The sequence below is a fragment of the Dendropsophus ebraccatus genome, chromosome 9 (assembly GCF_027789765.1).
Source record: "Dendropsophus ebraccatus isolate aDenEbr1 chromosome 9, aDenEbr1.pat, whole genome shotgun sequence".
Lineage (NCBI taxonomy): Eukaryota > Metazoa > Chordata > Amphibia > Anura > Hylidae > Dendropsophus > Dendropsophus ebraccatus.
Window position 1 is genome coordinate 100,411,863 of NC_091462.1, and position 22,850 is coordinate 100,434,712.

The following is a 22,850-nucleotide window of genomic DNA, read 5'->3' on the forward strand; positions in this document are numbered from 1 at the left end:
ACAGTGCCATATATGGTGGAGGAATGTATGTACAGTATATACCACCTATAATTGCCGTCACTGTTACCTTTAATGTTAGTCTTCCTTACTCTGTCTATAGTGTCACACGGATTTGCAGAAATACGAATGACCTAATTTACAGTGACAGGATCCGGGGGAGCAGGAAAAAGCTTCTCCCAGCCAGGGGGGTTCAGACAGATTAATAAGCCAGGATCATGGAAAGACAAACATCTGGCAGATTTAGCTCTCCCATCTAAGAGGGAATATGTTATCTATGAGACATCTATCTATGATCTATCTATCTATCTCCTATCTATCTATTATCTATCTATCTATCTATCTATCTATCTATCTATCTATCTATCTATCTATCTCCTATCTATCTATCTATCTATCTATCTATCCCCTATCTATCTCCTATCTATCTATCTATCTATCTATCTATCTATCTATCTATCTATCTATCTCCTATATATCTCCTATCTATCTATCTATCTATCTATCTATCTATCTATCTATCTATCTATCTATCTATCTATCTATCATCTATCTATTATCTATCTATCTATCATCTATCTATTATCTATCTATCTATCTATCTATCTATCTATCTATCTATCTATCTATCATCTATCTTCTATCTATCTATCTATCTATCTATCTATCATCTATCTTCTATCTATCTATCTATCTATCTATCTATCTATCTATCTATCTATCTATCACAGACCCTCAGCAATGTGCTTCTGTCCAGTAGCCTCTATAGTAGTGACGGGGGGTTATGATACAATAACAGAGGCCAGGCTGCCATAGATAGCACCTGTATTCTGCCGATTGTCAGAGATGCCTCCAATCCCTGGTGCCCAATAGCCCCCTCTGTCACACATAGTAGTTGGGGGCCTGTTACAGATCTTACACAGGGCCCGGATCTTCCAGCTGTATAGAGATAATGTGATCTACTGCTCCCTGTTATCAGCCACTTCAGGCCAGGAGGAGGCCGGCAGTAGTATTTTGCCCTGGGATGGATGACAGAAAGTCTATACCATCCCCTATATCATCACAGATGACCCTTCAGGTTAGTGGCCTCTTAACCTCAGGACACGGCGTCATTGTCCGCTGACCACACCGATCAATATCCCAATCTTGTACTAGAAAAGGAGTCTTGTTGGCCCTCCGCCCATCACTAGACCCCCTAAGGATCTGAGCTCCCAGCTAGGACTGCAGCGGGTGCACCTGTCACAGACACCACATCTGCAGTGAAGCACAATGGAGACATAGTAAAGCCTGGTTATAGCAGAGCCGAATACGCGCTTTCTCTGTAGCGAACGCATCTGACAAGCTCAACTTTACGTAAAAAAAAAGAAAAAAAAGGACACTACATCTATAACCGGTACTGATATGGATCCAATAAGCGGCGTCCCCCTTAATGGTGCCCCTCTCTATCTCATGGCTACCAGCCGGAATAGGCATCAGGAGCAGCTGTGCCAATGACTGGTTGAATGGGCAGTGGGTGCAACAGCTGCAGTGATGTATGTGTGTGTGGCTATGGGCACCTGACTGCGACGGATTTCGCCATAGGTGTTAACGGTAGCCAGTAAACCATTTAGTTATTGCAGTACGTCATGGGGGCTTACCTGCTGGCAATGTCCCCGTAACTTGATCCGGGCTTCACCCCAAGAGACAGCGGGCTTCTCCTTGGCTCAGGTGAGCGGTGCGATCAGGAGGGCTCAGCATCTCTGCGTCGTTTCTTCTCCAGCAGACGGACGGTCTGAGCCAAGTGCTCAGCCAATACAGGGATGAGAAGAGGAGCAGCCAGCCACACACAGACAGGGGGTGCTGCCGGAGGACTGACTCAAAAAGACACCCTCCAACTCCTTCAGGGATGCAATGTGCTGCCGGAGAAGAGCGGAGCTCAATGCCATTGGATGCTGAGGGGATAAAAGCCACACTAATTGCTCTGCAGATGGATTGTGCATCCCCTGCTGCTGCTGCTGTGTCTATTGGCTGTGGGCTTACAGTCTATCCGCTATGTCTTACTACATCCCAGCCGCCTATCCTGACACAGTTTAGCCCAAGTTTCCTTCCACCGCTTCTTCTCAGCTCAGCACATTGTGTGAGACGCCTGCAGCTCCACACCGAGCATCCCCCGGAGAGCCCCAGCCTCCTGCTAGTGATCAATGCTGCATTGCACACAACTGCACGCCAATAGGCTGGACGCTGGATGGACTGGGTCTTACAGCAATGCACACACACACACACACATCATCATACAGATATACAGCGTTAAAGGGGTTAAACACGATTAGAAAAACATAGCTGCTTAATTCCATAACAGCGCCACATCTGTCCTCAGGTTATGTGTGGTATTACAACTCAGCTCCATTAATTTCAATGGATGCAATACCACACACAAACCGAGGACAAGAGTGGCGCTGTTTCTAGAAGAAAGTTTTATTATGACTATTTTTCTCATCCTGGATAATCCCTTTAAAGGGACCTAGTTTATGAGCGATTCTGGATCATTTCTGACACAAAAGGGATGCAGACACAAGATACAGCTTTGTGGTTCTTTTTACCAGTCACCACTAGGGGGAGCTGCGTGCACTGGTTGTGTTCTGAACCCATGTGCAGTGAGCTTCCTCTTGTGGTGGCACTATGCAGCAAAGATTTTACCTTTTAAAGGGGTTGTCCAGCGAAAATATTTTTCTTTCAAATCAACTGATATCAGAAAGTTATATAGATTTGTAATTTACTTCTATTAAAAAATCTCAAGTCTTCCCATACTTATAAGCTGCTGTATGTCCTGCAGAAAATGTTATTTTATTTCCAGTCTGACACAGTGCTCTCTGCTGACATCTCTGGCCGAGACAGGAACTCTGTCTCGGTTTTCTATGAATCCCCATAGAAAACCTCTCCTGCTTAGGACAGTTCCTGTCGCGGCCAGAGATGTCAGCAGAGAGCACTGTGTCAGCCTGGAAATAAAACAACATTTCCTGCATAACACACAGCAGCTGATAAATATGGGAAGACTTGAGATTTTTTAATCGAAGTAAATGACAAATCTATATACCTTTCTGACACCAGTTGATTTGAAAGAAAAAGATTTTTGCTGGACAACCCCTTTAACTCTTAAGACCAGGCCAGTTTTGACCTTAAAGTGACACTGACCCCCCCCCTTTGTGCATTATGACTTCTGTACACAGGTGTAAAGGGTAAATTTAGCAGTTTTCACACCTTATTTTATATCATACGTCATAGTGCTTGTTTAAGTAAAAAGTGATCTTTTATGAACTGCAGATTATGTTAAGTGGGCAGGGCCTTGCGGGATTAGCGCCATTTAGCCCCGCCCACAACGATACCATTGGCCCCGCCCCCTTGGCGGCCATTGGTGGCCCGACCTAGAGGGGTTGGGGCCTATACCTTTAGGCCAGCCTGTTCCAATAGCTGGTAAGGGGGCGGGGCCAACGGTGGTGCTAATGCCGCGAGGCCCCGCCCACTTAACATAATCTGCTGTTGATAAAAGATGGCTTTTTACTTGAACAAGCACCAAGACGTATGATATAAAATAAGGTGGGAAAACCGCTAAATTTACCCTTTACACCTGTGTAGAGATGTCAGAATGCACAAAGGGGGGGACAGTGTCACTTTAAAGGGGTTATGACCTGTCAGTTCACACAATGAAGTGAGTGGCTCCGGCCGCTTGCTTTAATATGTGCTATGAGAGTTCCGATGCGGGCGCACGCTGCTGCGCCCACATCAGAACACTGCGGCCGGAAAGATCATCCGGAAACGGAATGGCCAGTCTCTTACGCCGTGTGAACATAGCCTAACGTTACAATTCAGCAACAATTTTTAGAATCTCCCATTTTCCCAATTTCCTAATTTTTTTCTGAAGTGGATTTGAGAGACCATGATAAATAACTCACTTCATTATAAAGACTACACCCCTCAAAGTTTTCAAATTGACATTTAGGACGTTCGTTAACCCTTTAGGTGTTTCACAAAAATTCACGCACAATGAGGGCAGAATTAAAAAAAAAATAATATGTTTTTTTTTTTTTTTTTGCAGTTATTCTAATTTCAAACCATATTTTTTTAGGAAAACACATCAGGTGTAGATAAAGTAATACAACTCAATTTTATAGAATAATTTTCCGTGCGGTATAACTGAAATAAAGTGAAAAGTCGGTGCGGTTACATCAGTGTATAGTTTATGCAATTTTTTTTTATGGTTTATTACATTTTCACCCTAAAAAAAATTTTCCTCCCAGAAAAACATGTGTTTGTGTGTTGCCATATTTGTTTTTTATTTTTCCCACACACAGAGCTGTGTGACAGCTTGTTTTTTGTGGGATGAGCTGACATTTTCCGCTGTACTATTGTTCGGTACCTATGGCATTTTGGTCACTTTCATTTTTAGGAAACAAGGATTAGCAAAATAAATTAATAAAAAATGTAATAAGTTTTAATTTATTTGTTCTCCATACAGTAAAAATTACACATTATTTTTCTTCTGCACGTCAGCACGACTATAGCCATACCTAATTTACATACTTTTTATAGCTTATTACATTTATATCATAAAACCATATTTTGTTTAAAAAAAAAATAATTGTGTTTCTACATCCCAATATTCTTCGGTATTTTTTTTGTGTGTTTGTTTTTTGCGGGAGGAGTTGATGTGTAACTATTGTCGGGTACAGTCAACATTTTTTATTACTTCTTATTTTGTTTTTATAACAAAAAGCAGTCATTTTGGTGAGTTTCTTTTTATTTATTTAGTGTTCACAATGTGGGTTAAATAATGCGGGCGTCATAGACACAACAATTGTAAATATGTCAAGTTGCAGGTTAAAGTTTTTTACAGCAATAGAAAGTTTTGAGAAGCATGTGAAGTGGCTAGTTTGAGAGCAGAATGCAGGGACAGCAGTAAAGACTGACACAAAAGCATAGCGGTAGGATAGAGGATGATGGAAATTTACATATACAGAACAATGGCCAATGTTATTCCATGAGGAGTCTGCAGAAACCCGGGTGACGAAGAAAGCAGACGTATGTAACAGCCATAGGATTGTGTAAGAGGAAAGGTCTGTGGATATATTCTATGACATAGCGGCCTCCAGCTCCAGGGACATCAGCAGCGACCTGTCCCTGGCCTCCATCTGCGTCACTGACAGTCCAGGACCACAGACAGCAATGAGCCCCCAAGCTTTACAGAATATATATATGGAAATATAAACTATAATATCCAGATTGGGATTAGACAGTTTATGGGTTTATGAATATTTCAGATGTCACTGGTGCCTTATATTACAGAGCTTATTCTATCTCTAATACTATGCAGGGTGAGCGCTTGTCTCATTGACAGTCACTGCTGGTTAGCCAGGCATCGAGCTGAGTTACAGGATTTACAAGTCTGTAAGTCACACATAGGCTGGTATTTATGGAATCACCTGGGGTATATGGGGAAGAAGTGCGAATGGGAGTTCTCTATGGCTGATAATATATTATGCCAGAGAACTGAGTATAATATAACTCCTAATATCACATCTGGATTATCCTGGAATGGAAAGAGTATAAAAATGTTACATGTAAATGTATGGTAAACTTATACATATGCTTTATCTATCTATCTATCTATCTATCTATCTATCTATCTATCTATCTATCTATCTATCTATTATCTATCTATCTATCTTCTATCTATCTATCTATCTATCTATTATCTATCTATCTATCTATCTATCTATCTATCTATCTATCTATCTCCTATCTATCTGTCTATCTCCTATCTATCTATCTATCTATCTATCTATCTATCTATCTATCTATCTATCTTCTATCTATCTATTTTCTATCTATCTATCTATCTATCTATCTATCTATCTATCTATCTATCTATCTATTTTCTGTCTATTATTTATCTATCTTCTATCTATCTATTAATGATGTGGTGTGAGCCCCCGGTGATGATGTTATTATGTCGGAGGATCGGCCAGTCATTTGCTAGGTGGTGGTGATGTGTTACTCCACTTTGGTGGTGGTTGGCTGAGATACAGTCGGACCTTAGGGTTTTATGTCGTGACGCCGGTGCCTGGGGGGCACACAGGTGGGATGGCACGTCTGCTTTTATTTTACAAGGCCAGTTGTACCTTTTTCCCCTGTGGTCGGTGTCCTGCTGGGTTTGCTACGGGGTCCCTTGGGTTAGTGTAATCACGGATGGCCAGAGTGGTGAAGTGACCCTCCCGGACTATCGGGTCTGTCACCCAAAGGGGAGCAGAGGCTGCAGTGTCCCAAGGTTGCAGTGTGTGCTGTGTCGGTGTAAGGCGAAAGATCACAGAGTCTCTTTACCATAAATAAGTTTGTTCTTTACTGGAAAGTGCGTGCTTGCAGTAGGTTACAAGATTATGACGTTTCTCTTGATAAAGCATGGGGTAATACACTTGATAACACTTGGTAGACAGATACTTAGTAATACAGCAACCGAATCTGTGACAGGAATGCAGTGTGAGATATAGTCGTGCTGACTGGGTAGCTTGTGGAGTACTACAGAGAAGTAGAGTAGCAGAGAGGAGGATGTCATGAGAGTCTCAACCCAATTAGTACTGTGCTCTGTCGGGATTTTGGAGGATGAGGTAGAATAGTGCTTAGAAGAAGAAGAAGAAAACCTGTGTCGATGTATTGACCTTTGATTAATCTTCACACCACCTTATGCCCACCAGATTTGGCTGAACCGTCCTAGAGGGTGACACAGGCCCCATACCTTGTAACATGGGATGAGCGGAATGCTGAGGGTTCCCTGCTGACAACCACGCTGCGAGACAGAGTTCCTAGGCTTACTGCAACTTTGCTCTATCTGGATCAGTCCCTAGCTTCTGTGGCTTTTGTGGCTCTGTGACTCTCCTATTCCACGGCGTGGGTTGAGGTTGTCTCTGATTTCTCCTCTCCTGGAATGGTTTAACACTGCATAGTGTTGTGTAGCATCACTGAGAAGAAAACTATTAGCTGTATACTGTCTTGCTTCCTACACATGTGGGGTTCTAGCTAAGACTGAACTATTCTTTCTGTCTCCCACGTGACTTCCCTCCTCCAGGGCATCTAAAGTGCTCTGTGAGTGGGTGAAGAGTGCAAACAGAAGAAGTAAAGAGAGAGGTGATAGGAGAGAAGAAGATCAGATTCCTGTTGGTCCGCAGATCCATGGGACATACAAAGAAACAATAACCCTTTACACCCTTCAGCTGTGCAGCTTCTGAACAGACATATCTAATACAGCAACATCTAGTGGCGAAATTTTATCACTACTTTCATCACCACACAAGTACAATAAGTACAGGCTTTTACGAAGGGTGTATATAATAGTAACACCCGTGGTATGATACCGCATCTATCTATCTATCTATCTATCTATCTATCTATCTATCTATCTATCTATCTCTCTATCTATCTATCTTCTATCTATCTATCTATCTATCTATCTATCTATCTATCTATCTATCTATCTATCTATCTATCTATCTATGTGCAGTAAACTCTCTGCCTTGTATCTCCAGGAACCCTTCCCTCCGTGTGGATATCCACCATTAGAAGCCATCATAAACATTACTAATAAATAGATGACATAATAATTTCTCTTTCGGGTTCTCTAGGATTTACCTCCGGCCTGTTCCCCACCTCTGCCCTACTGACTCGCAGCAGCTAAGATTTGGTGATTTGGTTTCATGAGGTTCAACTTTCCGGAGGTTGAAGAAGTTTCTGCTAGGCTCAGCAGCGGCCGGGTCTGAACACAAGCTCTATTTATTCATCAATTCTTAATGCCCTGTAAGAACATGCCTGGAGATTGGCAAGATTTACAGCTCTGTGCTTTTATTAGCCCTGTAAGAGATCCAAGGCCAGCGTATGCAGAAATGCAGCTAGAGTGTAAGCTCTTGGGCCTAAACATAGGCTGGTGATGTGATGGGGGATCAAAGCCACACCAGTGCCCATAGGCACCCAGATCTTCTTATACCTAAATGGCGATTTGGCTTTCTATGGAGTTATACAGGATTCGAGGAAAGCTGTCAATTCTTAACAATATGGTTCAGAATTTTCCGAAAACTGATAAATTCATCAGTAATCTGCGGCAGTAATTCTCAGCGATTTCTAGATCCAAAGTGTCAGATGCATTAAATATAAACGGCGGACTCTCTAAGCCTGCTTTACCCACTGCGAGGGGATTGAGCGGCTAAATTCATTAAGGTATACATCCATTACTGCATTAACTCCTCTTAGCTGCTGATCACAGGGTTTTAAAGACCAGGTCTAAGTTGTCACTGAGATTACTGATGGCATGCCATGCGAAGCTCAGAACTCAGCACAATCTCAGATTTTACAGGAAACGTCTTAAAGGTACAGTCACCACTTTAAATTTTCAGCTAGGATTGTGAGATGTAAACCGACTGCACACAGCTATATCATGTCTTTCCCTGCTCAGCAGTTTCCATCTTGCTATATACACTTGTTGTGTATGCTGGACCGGTCATTTGCCGGATGGTAACGCGTGACGCCACTTCTGTGGTGGTCGGTCGGAGTATAGTTTAGCCAGTTGGCATACTGTAGTGACGCCAGTGCCGGTTGGGCACACACGTATGGTGGCACACCTGCTTTTAGTTTAGGGAGGCTAGCTATGCCGTTTCCCCTGTGGTCGGTGACCTGCCGGGCTGTGAGGGGGTCCCTTGGGTATTTATGACGGTGGTCCAGACTGGAGCTGTGACCCATTCAGACTATCGGTACCGCCACCCACAGAAAGGGGAGATTACCCAAGGATGTGGTCTCTGTGTTGGTGCTTGAGTAATAACCACTGAGTTCTGTTAACAAAAATATGTCTTCCTTACTATAGAATTACTTTGTACCATAGTTGATGGTAGACAGTAAACCTGACAAGACAGGAACCGGACAGGAGCAGAGAATTCAGAACAGCGGAAAGAAGTTTGTATGGCAGGTTCCAGAGTGGTACAAAGGAGGGTGTCGTAAGAGTCCCAACCCAGGGTAGAAGTGTTCTCTGCCGGAACGTTAGGAGAAGAAGAAGTAGAATACTGTAGACTTGAAAATAGACATTTACTTGTGCCTGTGTTTTGACTTCTTGTCTTTAAACCACCTTTTGCCCACCAGTGTCGGGCGACCCGTCCTACAGGGTGACACAAGCTCCAGACCTTGTTACCTGGGTTGAGCAGTGTGGCCAAGGTTGATTCACCCATGGTTAGGAAAGAGCGTGTGAGTGAGTGTGTGTGTTGTTACAGGTTACTAAGGGCCCTTTTAGATGTGGCAATTTCTTGCCACGGGGGTGGGCACAAATGAGTATCAATCAACGACATTGGTGCTGGTTTGCAGTGCCTTTACACGGCACAACAACTTGAGGGGCCCAGGCTGCATGGACAATCCTTGTATTGTTCTGTTATGTCAGTTTAAATGGGTGCTCCAGCCTGGGGGCACTTTTTGGGGGGGACCGGGGAACCGGGCACCGGAGCACCGTGATGCGGGACCCGCCGCTGGAACCGGGGAGGTAAGTTGACGTCTTTTATTTCAGCCACCTCCTCCCCAGTTCCAGCGGCGGGTCCCGCATCACGGCGCTCCGGTGCCCGGTTCCCGGCCGCTTTCTGGTGTCTGACGCCGCCCGAGACGCTACGTCTCAGGGCCGCTCAGCCACTCAGTGAAGGAGGCGGGATCCGTTTGAAGTCCGCTCAGATCCCATCTCCTTTCCTGAGTGGCTGAGCGGCCCTGAGACGTAGCGTCTCGGGCGGCGTCAGACACCAGGAAGCGGCCGGGAACCGGGCACCGGAGCGCCGTGATGCGGGACCCGCCGCTGGAAACGTCTTGGACGGAAAAGTGGACGTCTTTTATTTCAGCCACCTCCTCCCCGGTCCCCCCAAAAAAGTGCCCCCAGGCTGGAGCACCCCTTTAAAGATCACAAGCAGCAATGTATACTTGAACATCCTCCTCCAGTCTGGCTGTATCTTCAGGCACCACCTTCTCTAGAATGGCTGAAGGAGACATGCTGGATCACAAGCAGTGCAGATGGTAAGTATACACTGCTTCTTGAGATCTTTAAACTGACAGCACAGATATATACATATCCTATATGTACAGTATATCCTATATACATATATATATATATACATTTTTTTTATTGTTACCGGGCTCACGCCCCGTTTACACTGTAGGATGTGTGCCTGACAACAATAAATTTGAAAGCCTTCGCTAAAGACCGCATTAGCCGGCTGATCGGTGTCACTTTTACACGGGGTGATTATCGGGTGCAGGAGAGTTTTTAGCAACGTGTAATCATAATCCAATGTAGCCACACTTTAAAAAGGGATTGCATCTCTCAAACACAGGTGCATCATTTAAAAAAAAAAATTTTTACGCAAGGAGCTGGATTTGTTTTCTTTTTATTGAGTGCTCCATGCTTTGTGATGGGGTGGACACAGGGACACTCACTTCATACAGGCTTTTTAGGCACACAATTTTATTTATTATTTTGGCTGGCATAAGCCCCCAGATGATTTTAAAAACCAGTACGGCACAGTTACTGGACATCATTAGACACCTCAATGTAGTGGTGCACGGCTCCATTGGAGGAGATGTTGGTCTTGGGAAGACGTTAGAGAAGAGGATGAAGAAGAACAACTGATTTACTGGTGAGTGCCCTTCCCTTTTTTTTTCCTCAAAAGATATCTACTCTACTTAGTTTCTGGATATGAGCAGCACCGTTGTTGCACGATTTCCACATACTGTACAGACTTCCGTCAGCAGAGAAGCCATAGAGATCTGGATCCATCTGATCCGGCCATGTTTCTCGACTGATCGCTTTGTTCTGACTTGCTAAAAAAAATGTTATTCTTGGAAATATTGAACTAGGCTTGTGTATTATTAGCAGTCTCCTAATACAAGGTTATTATGGAAATAAGTCCCTTTATGAGCAGTAGTGATTGTAATATCAGCAAATCCTTGTGGCTTTCCTGCAGAATACTGGCTGATTTCCCATAGGATTATGTGCAGCAGTTACCTGACAATCTGCTTTTTCCTATTCCTGGTCTATGAGATGCGTTATATTCATCTTGGCCTTGCATTAGCTGGACTTTGCACTCCATGCACTGCTTTCCACCAGGGATTGACTGATACATAGCAGAGCCGCAGTGTAAAGGATGGGGGAGGTCAGTAACCTGTGTCCTGGTGAGATAGAAGCTTCTATTTCAACACATACAGCACCTTGACATATACACTATGCCCTTACCAACCAAAACAGCTCCACAACTGCACATATCACACATGCATATCCATCAGCATTGATACAACATGGCACATGCGGCTTGAGTAATTCCAGCTGTTGTCAAGTTCTAGTTCTATAATCTCAACCCACTTACTTATTCGCAGTTTACAGGATGAAGCCTTACAGCTCCCTCTGAGCTATTGACTGTGGCTGATTTACACAGCATGTTTATAGCATACAGAGCCCCCCCCCCATAAAACCTGACTATGCTCCTGAGTCCTTGTGCGCAGCCTGTGTCACCCGGTCACTCGGAGTCTCCTCCTGTGGTCAGGGGCGTAGTTAGTGGCTTGTGGGTCCTGGTGCAAAATTTCAGCTTGCCCATTTTATCCAGTAACTCAGAGGTGAGGTCTTCTCTGATCGGAGGTATTCATTGTCGTTTTCTTCTCCATTGGCCACATTTCACAGTTCTACTGCCCTCTAATCACTGTTTCCCATCCGTGGCTCTCAAGCTGTTGAAAAACTTCAGCTCCCATCATGAACTGTTAGCAGGACAGGATGGGGGTTGTAGTTCTCCAGCCTGGAGAGCCACAGGTTGGGGAACACAGTCCATATTACTTTGCCACCCCTGGTAATAATCATTTCTCCTGGTCCCTGCTGTGCTCTGCTGCTTTGACCTCTTCTGGTCAGGTCTGGATGATGTATAATGTAGATGGAGCTAATGGCTCTGCCGGCATCACACAGGGCTCCCCCTTCCTGCCAGCATTCGTACTGCTATGGGGCATCTGTAGTGGGCTATAGGAGCACATGTGATTGAGATGGTATCTATGGCTGGTACCTAATGGGGCTGGCGGTATAGGGTACAGCCACATTACACAGTAATGCTCCGAACTGTCCATAGTTGATAATCCACAGGTAAATCCAAAGCTGTAGATCCACACAAATCACGCTTATTTTTGTGCAGATCTGTCGTAGATTTTATAGTAAAATAGGCTACTGGTAGAAAAAACAAATCTGTGTATCTGACATCCACAGTGTTTCTGAAGCAACGTCCGTAACGGCTATTGCAGAGTGTCACTTCCCCATTGAAATTAATAGAGAAGATCATGAATAACTCTGCTGAGTATCCACGGCCACAGATTTGAATACTGCAGAGACACCATCACATGTCTCAACATCAGTGAACTAGCCAGACCTTCCCTCCGGGAAGGAACAACCAAGCCAGAGGCGTTCTCCAGTCAAGGAAACCACCTCAGCAAGGTATCCATCCACAGACAGCTGTTTCAGGGTTTTTGCCCCTCATCAGTGTGGAGTAGGTTTCTGGCTAGTGGGAGCAATGACTAGTAAGTGCATGCAAAAGGACGATGGTTGACCTCAGGGAGATCAACCAAAACACCGCAGAGACACCATCACGTGTCTCAACGTCAGTGTATTCTAGAACATTGCCCCCTGGGAAATCAAATATGCAAAAGAACTTTGCAGAGACACCATCACGTGTCTCGACGTCAGTGAACTAGCCAGACCTTCCCTCTGGGAAGGAACAACCAAGCCAAAGGCGTTCTCCAGTCAAGGAAACCACCTCAGCAAGGTAGCCATCCACAGACAGCTGTTTCGGGGTTTTTGACGTCGAGACATGTGATGGTGTCTCTGCAGTGTTCTTTTGCATATTTGATTTCCCAGGGGGCAATGTTATAGAATACACTGACGTTGAGACACGTGATGGTGTCTCTGCGGTGTTTTGGTTGATCTCCCTGAGGTCAACCAGCGTCCTTTTGCATGCACTTACTAGTCATTGCTCCCACTAGCCAGAAACCTACTCCCCACTGATGAGGGGCAAAAACCCTGAAACAGCTGTCTGTGGATGGATACCTTGCTGAGGTGGTTTCCTTGACTGGAGAACGCCTCTGGCTTGGTTGTTCCTTCCCGGAGGGAAGGTCTGGCTAGTTCACTGACGTCGAGACATGTGATGGTGTCTCTGCAGTGTTCTTTTGCATAACAGATTTGAATAGGCACTGTCACCTGGACAAAAGTTGTGATTGGTTGGGGGTGTAAGTCCATCTCAAGTCTTACTTACATCCTGTGTCATATCAGAAGTTCTTGCTTTTATACAATAGTATATAGTTATATATGTTTTAGCTTGAAGGGAATCTGTTAGCTGCATGTCAGGTTCCCAACTGCTGACACTATAAGATGCTGTTAAATCACATAGACACATGGTTACCTTTCACATATCTGTCTGTGCTTCCATAGCATAAAAAAATGGGGGAGATTTATCAAACATGGTGTAAAGTGAAACTGGCTCAGTTGCCTCTAGCAACCAATCAGATTCCACCTTTCATTTTCCAAAGAGTCTGTGAGGCATGAAAGGTGGAATCTGATTGGTTGCTAGGGGCAACTGAGCCATTTTCACTTTACACCATGTTTGATAAATTTCCCCCAATGTTTTTATCCTCCAATGCTAAAAGTCAAAGAGGCGTTCCCAAGATCCCAATCTACTGAGAGCTGTAACGCCTCCTCACTCCCCCTCCCATCCCTAATCCCGCTTTTAATTCAAGGATGCAATCACACATCCAGGATCTGCTGCAGATTGATGCAATTAGTTACACTGATGTCTGCAAATCTGCAGCAGATCCTGTAGGTGTGACTGCATCCTTAGATCGCATTCATACATCAGTAACCTTGTCTGTAATTGCGGAACCACGGACAGGATTACAAATGTTTCAGTAGCTGTCCGCATTGTCTTATACCCACTATCAAATAGGTGACACGGATGCACAATGGTGCGGGGCATGTCCCAAAAACGGATCGGTCACACCTACAGATGTGTGTATGGGGCCATAGAAGTCAATGAGTCTACATGTGTGCAATGATGTGTGACAGCAGCCATAATGTCACATGATTGATCTGTATATAATAATTTTTAGGATTCCACTTGCACCACATGATGGAATAATATGCAGGTTTGGGTCTATTATACAGTAAAAATTAGACACTTTCTAGAGCAACATAGAAAGTATATTATTAATGCAAATCTAATTTCTAGGTAAAAAAAAAACAAAACAGTGACACGTAAGGGGCAAAGAGGGACTTGGCTCAAAAGAAGGGACTGTCCCTCCAAAAGAGGGACACTTGGGAGGTACAGTATGGTCCCTACGACATGTCAAAAGTTTTTCCAAATGAAAGGTACACGTTAACGATGAATGATCTTATTCTAGCAGTTTGCATCACAGAATCAACTACATTGAGAAAAGCAATGCTGAGCCAACCAGGTTAGCTGCACCACTCAGCCATATGACACACTACTTCTCCTAGCTTAACGCTATCACCCACGAATTAAGGGGTTAACCAGGATCAGATAAACATAGCTGCTTTCTTCCAGAAACAGCGCCACTTTTGTCCTCAGGTGGTGTGTGGTATTACAGCTCTACTGAGTGAATGGAGTCAAGGTGTAATACCACACATAAGCTGAGCACAGGGCTGGTGTTGTTTATGGAAGAGAGCAACTAGTTTTTTCTAATCCTGGATATCCCCTTTAACAACAAAACTTATTGCTGCTGACTTCAGCAACCTGATGTGTTACATAACAGGGAAGTGGCCGATGCAACCTCTTGCATAAAGAGACACCAAGCCTTGTATAAGTAAAAAACAGCACAGAGGAATTATTTCCCCTCCAATGAAGACAATAACTTGAATGACTTTATACTGCACAACTTTAACTAGTCACAGGACACTAAACCCACACAGAACAATGTTCCAGAAGATTTATTTGCCTCAACCAATATGGCCGCCAAGCGCCGACGCACGAACACGGGGCGTGACCACGCCTACTGATGACGCAATGACCCGCCCCTCGGAGCGCTTTATACAACACGCTGATAGTAGGTCTATTCTAGTAGTGAGAGGTGGCGGCCGGCGAGGGTCAATCTTATACGGTTCCGAGAGACAACGCGATGTCGTTCTGCTCGTTCTTTGGTGGGGAGAAGTATAAAGATCACTTCGAGAATGGTAATGGAGACCTACTAGATCTCTTTAGATCAGCTGCCAGTCAGTCATTGGCTGGAGAAAGTTACTGGGGTTGCTTATGTAATGGTCTTATATAATGTTATGGGGTAAAGTGCATGGTGCTGACTATTACAGGGTTCTGTTGTTGTAGTAGTCACCGTTATGGTGCAATTATTTCATATTTCATTGAGTCTAGTTTAAAACTACAAGTTCCAGCATGCCATAGCATTCTTCAGCTCACATTGCATGCTGGGAGTTGTAGTTACTCCATAGAGACGTGGTATATATGACAGCTGTCCCCCACCTCTGCGGCAGCATGCGACTTTGTGATACAGCTGTTATGCTAGGGCTATGTTCCCCAGCTTGTTGCAAAACTACAACTCCCAGCATGCCCAGACAGCCTTGGGCTGTCTGGGCATGCTGGGAGTTGTAGTTTTGCAGTAGCTGGAGAGCCAGAGGTTAGGGAACACTTGGCTATAGCTGCACACTGTGACCCTGGACGAGTTGTTCTGTTGACATCTGACCTCTGACCTGGCAGTTGAACCCCACCAATCAGATACCCCGTATCCTGTGGATAGTGATTGGGATAACCCTTATAGCTACAAGTTAGGGCTGCCATTACCTTATCTTATCAGTGTCACTTTTATAGAGACAGATATTGGAGCGCACACTCCGACTATCTATCACTCCCACTATCGTCCTTGCAGCCGTCACCTGATCATCGCATTTTTCACCCTCGTAACTTTGTCGTTTAGTGAGCAGGACCCGCAGTGTAAAGCATGGTGGTCGGGCAGAGTAGCTGTCTAAAGAACATGATGAGAGTGGAGGTGGAGATCAGACTACATGGGACAACAATAGTGATGAACAAACTTGCCGAAACTCCAGGCAGCAGGATTCAAATGGCCATCGCCTGGGTTCGTGCGAACCTGAACTCACGGCAAGTTCGCTCCTCTCTAGACCGCAGCAGACAATGCATTTGTCCTGTAGAGAAACTTATGGAAAGAAAAACGAAATAAAAATAATTATAACATCATATCTAGAGCACGTAGCATTTGAAAATAAATAAATAACTAATCTTCCAGTACTTATCAGCTGCTGTATGTCCTGCAGGAAGTGGTGTATTTTTTCCAGTCTGACACAGTGCTCTCTGCTGCCATCTCTGTCCATGTCAGGAACTGTCCACAACGGGGTAGGTTTTCTATGGGATTTGCTGATGCTCTGGACAGTTCCTGACATGGACAGAGGTGGCAGCAGAGAGCTCTGTGTCAGACTGGAAAGAATACACCAGTTCCTGCAGGATATACAGCAGATGATAAGTCCTGGAAGACTGAAGATTTTTTAATAGTGAATTGCAAATCTCAGGCACTTTCTCATACCAGTTGATTTGAAAGATTTTTTTTTTGCTGGAATACCCCTTTAACAGTTTCTGAGATCACAGCATCATAATGAATGATGATTCCGGGAGTTCTGAGGTCGAGTCCATAGTATACCGTCCGTACATGAACCATATCCATGGAATGTGTGAATGTGGCTTAAGTTGGTGTCTTATGTAGTCAGAATTCCACTTCCTCTCTCATCATGTTCTTTAGACCGCTACTCTGTTTGACCACCATGCTTTACACTGCGGGTCCTCTTCTCTAAACAACAAAATCACCAGTGTAAAAAATACAATGATCAGGTGACAGCTGCATCTTCTCTGACATCTGCTTCAGCAAAGTTTCAGTAAAATTGACACGGATAAGATACAGTAATGGCGATCATCGTGGGGCGTCATTGTGTATTTAAAGGAACACTCTGGATATGGGTGCAGGGGCTGAGAGGGTGGAATATAATACTAACAATCTATAAAAACCAAAGTCGTTCCAGCTCACCTATTCCCAATATGTTCTATGTGAGGATCAGTCTTCCCAGTGCAGGGAACCTCGAAGGGTAACACACTCCAGCACTGTGCTAAAACTTTATTTAAGCAATTTAACCAGAAAAACACATATTCTGGGGTTTCCAAGTGTGTTTCTAGTTTTAAAGGGGAAGTTCACCAAAAACTTTTTCTTTCAAATCAAGTGCCAGTGATTTGTAATTTACTTCTATTAAAAAATAATCTCAACTCTTCCAGTACTTATCAGCTGCTGTATGTCCTACATAAAGTGGTGTATTCTTTCCAGTCTGGAGAGCAGGAGATGTTTTTTATGGGGATTTGCTACTGCTCTGGACAGTTCCTGACATGGACAGAGGTGGCAGCAGAGAGCGCTGTGTCAGACTAGAAAGAATACACCACTTCCTGCAGCAGCTGATAAGTATTGGATGGATTTTTTAAATAGAAATAAATTACAAATCTCTGGAACTTGATGGTATCGGTTGATTTGAAAGATTTTTTTTTTTTTTGTGTGAACTACTCGTGACCGAAGTACTAGTCATTCTCTGTGTCATGCTCCGCCCCCTTGGGCCCGGCACTGGCCATAGATAGCAGAGTTGTGTAGGCAGTGTTCCTTTAATGCTGAGGACCATGAACTTGCTGAAGACGAGTTCAGCAAGGACTCGGAGGTTCTTCTAGGAACTGACTGCTGGCGGTCACTCAGCTGCAGGGGGCATTGAGGGCGCAGGATATAAGGAGGGGAAGTGAGAGACCTCTCGATGTGGTGTAATGGTTTCCTTGTTCCTCATATTTGGGAATTACTAGTTATGCAATTTCCTGATGACTTCTCTATTGCTTTACATTGGGAAATGACCCAGTATTACAGTAGGGTGTTGTCTGATACACTGTAACAAATTGATATATAGAGAGGATTGAAGTGTACCAGACCCTCAGCTGAAGTAGAGAAGCATTAGGACAAGTTCACACAGGCAGGATCTGCGCTTATTTCCGCTTCCATTTGTGCACGATTGTGCATGAAAAACCATCTCCCATCGACATAAATGGGAGGTTCAACATCACAATGGAAAATCTGCATTGAGGATCAATGACAGCTTTACCAAAACTCCAACAAATTTCAGATGGGGATCCAGCAGGGATTCTGCGGCTGTATTTTCAGGGCAGGTCTTAGCTGTGTGAACAAGCCCTCATCCCTTGGGTCACTTTAAAAAAACCTTTAACACGCAAACATCAAACGTTTTGATTTGCCGGGGTCCAGGTGTTCAATCCCTCACTGAATGGGGTCCGGGTGTTCAATCTCTCAATATCCATAGACTTATGGTGCTTTTACACGGAACAATTATTGTTCGAATTTTCGCCATAACGATCGCATTTGAGTGATAATCGGCTCGTGTAAACACAGCAAACGATCAAATATCGAGCGAGAAATCGTTCATTTTGATCTTTCAACAAGTTCTCAAATTGTCGTTGGTCGTTCGCAAAAAATTTGCAGATCGCTTCGTGTAAACAGTCTTTCAACCACGTGTGAGATGGGCCCCCTCTGTGCTGATAACCCCTCTGTGCAGTGACAGCCGCTCAGCCAATCACTGGCCATGGTGCTGTCCCATCAGTGATCAGTAATTGGCTGAGAAACCTATCACTGCAGAGCGGAGAAAAGACATGGAGACACCGGGGGAGCCTTGAAAGGTAGGAAATAATTTTCTGTATACAGAAAGGGCTGCACAATCATTGAGCCATGTAATATGGTTGGTAAGCGAGCGCTGATCTAGCAGATTGGTGATCGCTTCCAGCAGATATCTAATACAGCGCTTAGATTGGAGCCCGTCCCCTGTGGTGAAATGGAAAAAGCAGCAAGCTGGGGAGTGAAGCGCTTAGCTGCACGCTTCTCCTGGCTATATCTGATGATCCTAACAAATCAAAAGTTCTGATGTCAATTTTTTTAATTTTTTTTTTCAAGTGACAGGGAACATTAAGTTATATTGGAAAGCTGTCAAAGTTTTCATCATCCAATAACACAAAGTATTATCTTTTGCTGATGGCTGATGGTTGCATTATGTTGTATTTTTAGGCATCTACATCTGCGCCCAGTGCGGGTATGAGCTGTTCTCCAGCCGCACCAAGTTTGAGCACTCCTCCCCCTGGCCTGCCTTCACTGAGACCATCCACCAGGACAGCGTCTCTAAGTATGTGGAGCGGCCTAATGCCCTTAAGGTAAGAGATGGCAAAGAAGATGGCTTGGCACCTAGAGATGACCGCAACTGAAGCATCCTCGAGCCCGATCCTTTGGCATTTGATTACCGGTGGCTCAAGAAGTTGGATGCAGCCCTAGGGAGTCCAGAAATACAAGGATACAGCCATAAGCCATAGGCAGTATTCATGTTTTCCAGGACTCCCTAGGGCTGCATCCAACTTCTTCAGCCACTGGTAATCAAATGCCAAAGGATCGGGCTCGAGGACGCTCCAGTTGTGCTCATCATTACTCGGCACCAGATACATAACACCTGGGATTTGCAGTTCCACCAAAAGCCGGAGACCAGCAGGATCCAGACTTCTACCATATGTTCTCTATACATACGCCAGGATGATGTCGCAGTCATGGAAGATCGTGCATGCATCGTGGCGATTAGTTGTGAGAAGCCTCTGTGTGATGTCACCCGCAGTTTCTGTTCCCCGCAGGTCTCTTGTGGAAAGTGCGGCAATGGACTCGGCCATGAGTTTCTAAACGACGGTCCCAAGAGAGGCCAGTCCCGCTTCTGAATATTCAGCAGCTCGATTAAGTTTGTCCCCAAAGGTAACGGCTCCCCCAAATATATAGTATGTGTGCTGTGAGAATACTACATACTGATGGAGACACTGGTAGCCACATCCTTACGTCACTTTAAACAATTTGTGGCATGTTCTAGAGACATATCAAAAATTTTGATCAGTTGGGGTCTGATTGTTTAAACCCCCACCGATAAGGCTGGGTTCACACTGCGTTTTTGCAATCCGTTTTTTGCAAAAAACAGATGAAGAAAACGGATGCATTTGTGTGCATTCGTTTTGATCCGTTTTTCCATTGACTTCCGTTGTAAAAAAAACGGAACAAAACAGATCCGTTTTTTTTTTTATGGACACAAAAACGTAGCTGACACTATGTTTGTGTCCGTTAAAAAAAAAAAACGGATCCGTTTTGATCCGTTTTTTTTTACAATGGAAGTCAATGGAAAAATGGATCAAAACGAATGCAGACGAAAAAAACGGATTGCAAAAACGCAGTGTGAACCTAGCCTAACTAGAATGTTTCACAAGTCACTACAACCTGACCAAAAGGGTTTTAAAGTGACAGTGCCCATTTAAAGGGAACCTGGCACCTGGGGCAGAACCCACCCTACCCCTGGATAAAGGAGCATATACTTACCCTCGCCTGCTGTTCCCGCTTCACATGCCGGTTCTGCTGAGGAGAAATCGCCGCCCGCAGCAGTGATTTTTTTTATGCACATCAGACTCGTCTCTGGTCATTCGCATATTAAGAGCGGCAGATGAGAACACAGATGAGCGGGCGGCGATTTCTTCACGGCGGCACCGACATCCAGAGCCGAACTGGCAGGAGAGGGTAAGTATATGATCCTTTATCCAGGGGTAGGGTGGTCTGTGCCCCAGGTGCCAGGGTGCCAGGTTCCCTTTAATCACATTAGACGTGTCAAATAAACATGTAAATTGAGACATCAGACCATTTCATTTGTATGGGTGCCCCCCGACCTTTTGTGACAGATGATGTGGGGAGAGATAAGTATTGAACATGTTGGACTGTAGCATTCAATCCTTATGTTCTCAGAGAGATAAGCTGCCAACAGAGGTGTCTGACAGTGGCTTACTCCTTCTCTCTCTATTCAAAGCCCATGATTGCTTAGCAAAGGGCCCTATTCCACTGGACGATTATCGTTCAGATTATCGTTAAATCGTTCGAATCTAAACGATAATCGTCCGGTGGAATAGGGCCCAAAGACAAAGGGTTGTGTGTATAGATGGGGCACCTGACAGTTATTGTGTGTTTAAGAACAGCAAAACTCACAAGCCTCCCTATCCCCACCACTGGCACTTCAGTGTTGTCATAGGGACACTGTCTGGATCCAGCTTACCATGTCCAGACTGGTTTGTATAGTGGTCGCTATGTATGGGCATTAATAACTCAAAGCCTCTATGATGTGATTGAGCTGCTAGATCTCAGGACAGGAAGTGTTATCACAAGGACACAGGATTACCGCAGCTGCTGGCATAAGATTTAAGAGGTTGACCCACTAGCAACACAGGATAGGTAATAACTATAGTTTCTTGTGGTCGGACTGCCAGGACCCACAGTGATCTGGAGAATAGGGACCCTGGAGTCTCCTGTCAGAATGGAGCGGTGGCCTGTGTGTCCACCAGTCCCATATACAGTGAATGGAGCAGCATTAATCACACAGACCACCGCTCCATTCTGACAGGAGACTTGGGGGGGCTCCCGTTTTCTGAATCACATATAACAACCAATTAGATTCCTGCTTTCAGTTTCAAGATGAAAGCAGGGATCTGGCTGGTTGCTATGGGCAACCCATACACTTCCTTTATCCATACAGTTTCCATGTATATATCAGTCGGACTGTCCCTTTAATTGGATTTCTCTGACAGGAAGGCTTGTGGTATTTTACATTCACTATATATAGACATCGTTTCCTGGTATGGATCCCAAATAAACGTGTTAATCGCCTTTTTCACCTTGTCCAGACAAAGTCGATGGGGGAACGAATCGAGTGTAAATAATCCTCACAGCCAGAGCGACGCACCCAGCCTTCCCTGACGCTACATCACCGGATGACTCGGATGAGGTAAAGCCGCCGCCGGACGTCTCATCTGAAGAAAGCTACGTGATGGCGTCTGATGTGGTTTCAAGCGTTTTTCTGGAGCCGTCCACATCGCACCCGCAGTGTGCCAGCTGCATGCACAATTCCTCATCCACCACCACCCTCTGCCTGGGTCACAGCAACCAGGGTCCCCTCCGGTTATTGCATATGGGCACAAAGGCCAGCAAAGGGTTAAACATATCTGGTTATGGTTATTGCTTGGACCTCTTGATGACGGTAACCATGAGCTTGGTCACGGTCTTCTATGTGATTTTCATTTATTCGGTAGTAGCCCGCTTATCAGTCATACTCACTTGTTAGATTGGTGATCGGCCTCCATATTTCAAGGGCTCATAGAACACAATGCAAACAGCGCCACACTTATACAGTGGCTGCATGGGGTATTGCAGCTTAGTTGAAGTGAATATTTCCAATCAAGTAAATTTTCCACACTAATAAATCTGCAGCTGCAGAACCACAACAAAATCATGTGGAAAACTTCTGTTCTGTGTGATATCCATCACAGTCTTTTACTATATATATTATGAGTGAATGGTGTTTTGACGTCTCGTTCGTCTTTTAGGGCCCGTGAATAGAATGTATAATTTATTGACAGTTATCAGAAAGAAGGGGGCGCTACATTTTCTTGGAACTCAACAAAAAATGTTTTAATGCTGCAACATATGAATTTCTTATGTTATAATATATTACACCAATGAATTAAAGAACTTTTATTTTTCATGAGAAAACCAGAATCTGTCGTCATTTCTCATCTTTTCCGAAATGTTTTCTTTTGGCTTGATAGACTAATATATAGGGTGAAGGATAGATATAAGATAGATCTCTCAATAATACTAGAGTGGTCCTGTAATAG

At 44.3% G+C, this 22,850-nt stretch overlaps 1 protein-coding gene across 1 annotated transcript; it reads left to right on the plus strand.

Moving 5' to 3' along the window:
• The first annotated feature begins 15,108 nt into the window (after positions 1-15,108).
• Positions 15,109-22,719, plus strand: MSRB1 (methionine sulfoxide reductase B1). Its single transcript, XM_069982085.1, has 4 exons — positions 15,109-15,247; positions 19,183-19,325; positions 19,791-19,905; positions 21,861-22,719. Exons 1-4 carry the CDS (start codon positions 15,193-15,195, stop codon positions 21,890-21,892), a joined length of 345 nt encoding a protein of 114 aa, XP_069838186.1. The 5' UTR covers positions 15,109-15,192; the 3' UTR covers positions 21,893-22,719.
• The last annotated feature ends 131 nt before the right edge of the window (positions 22,720-22,850 follow it).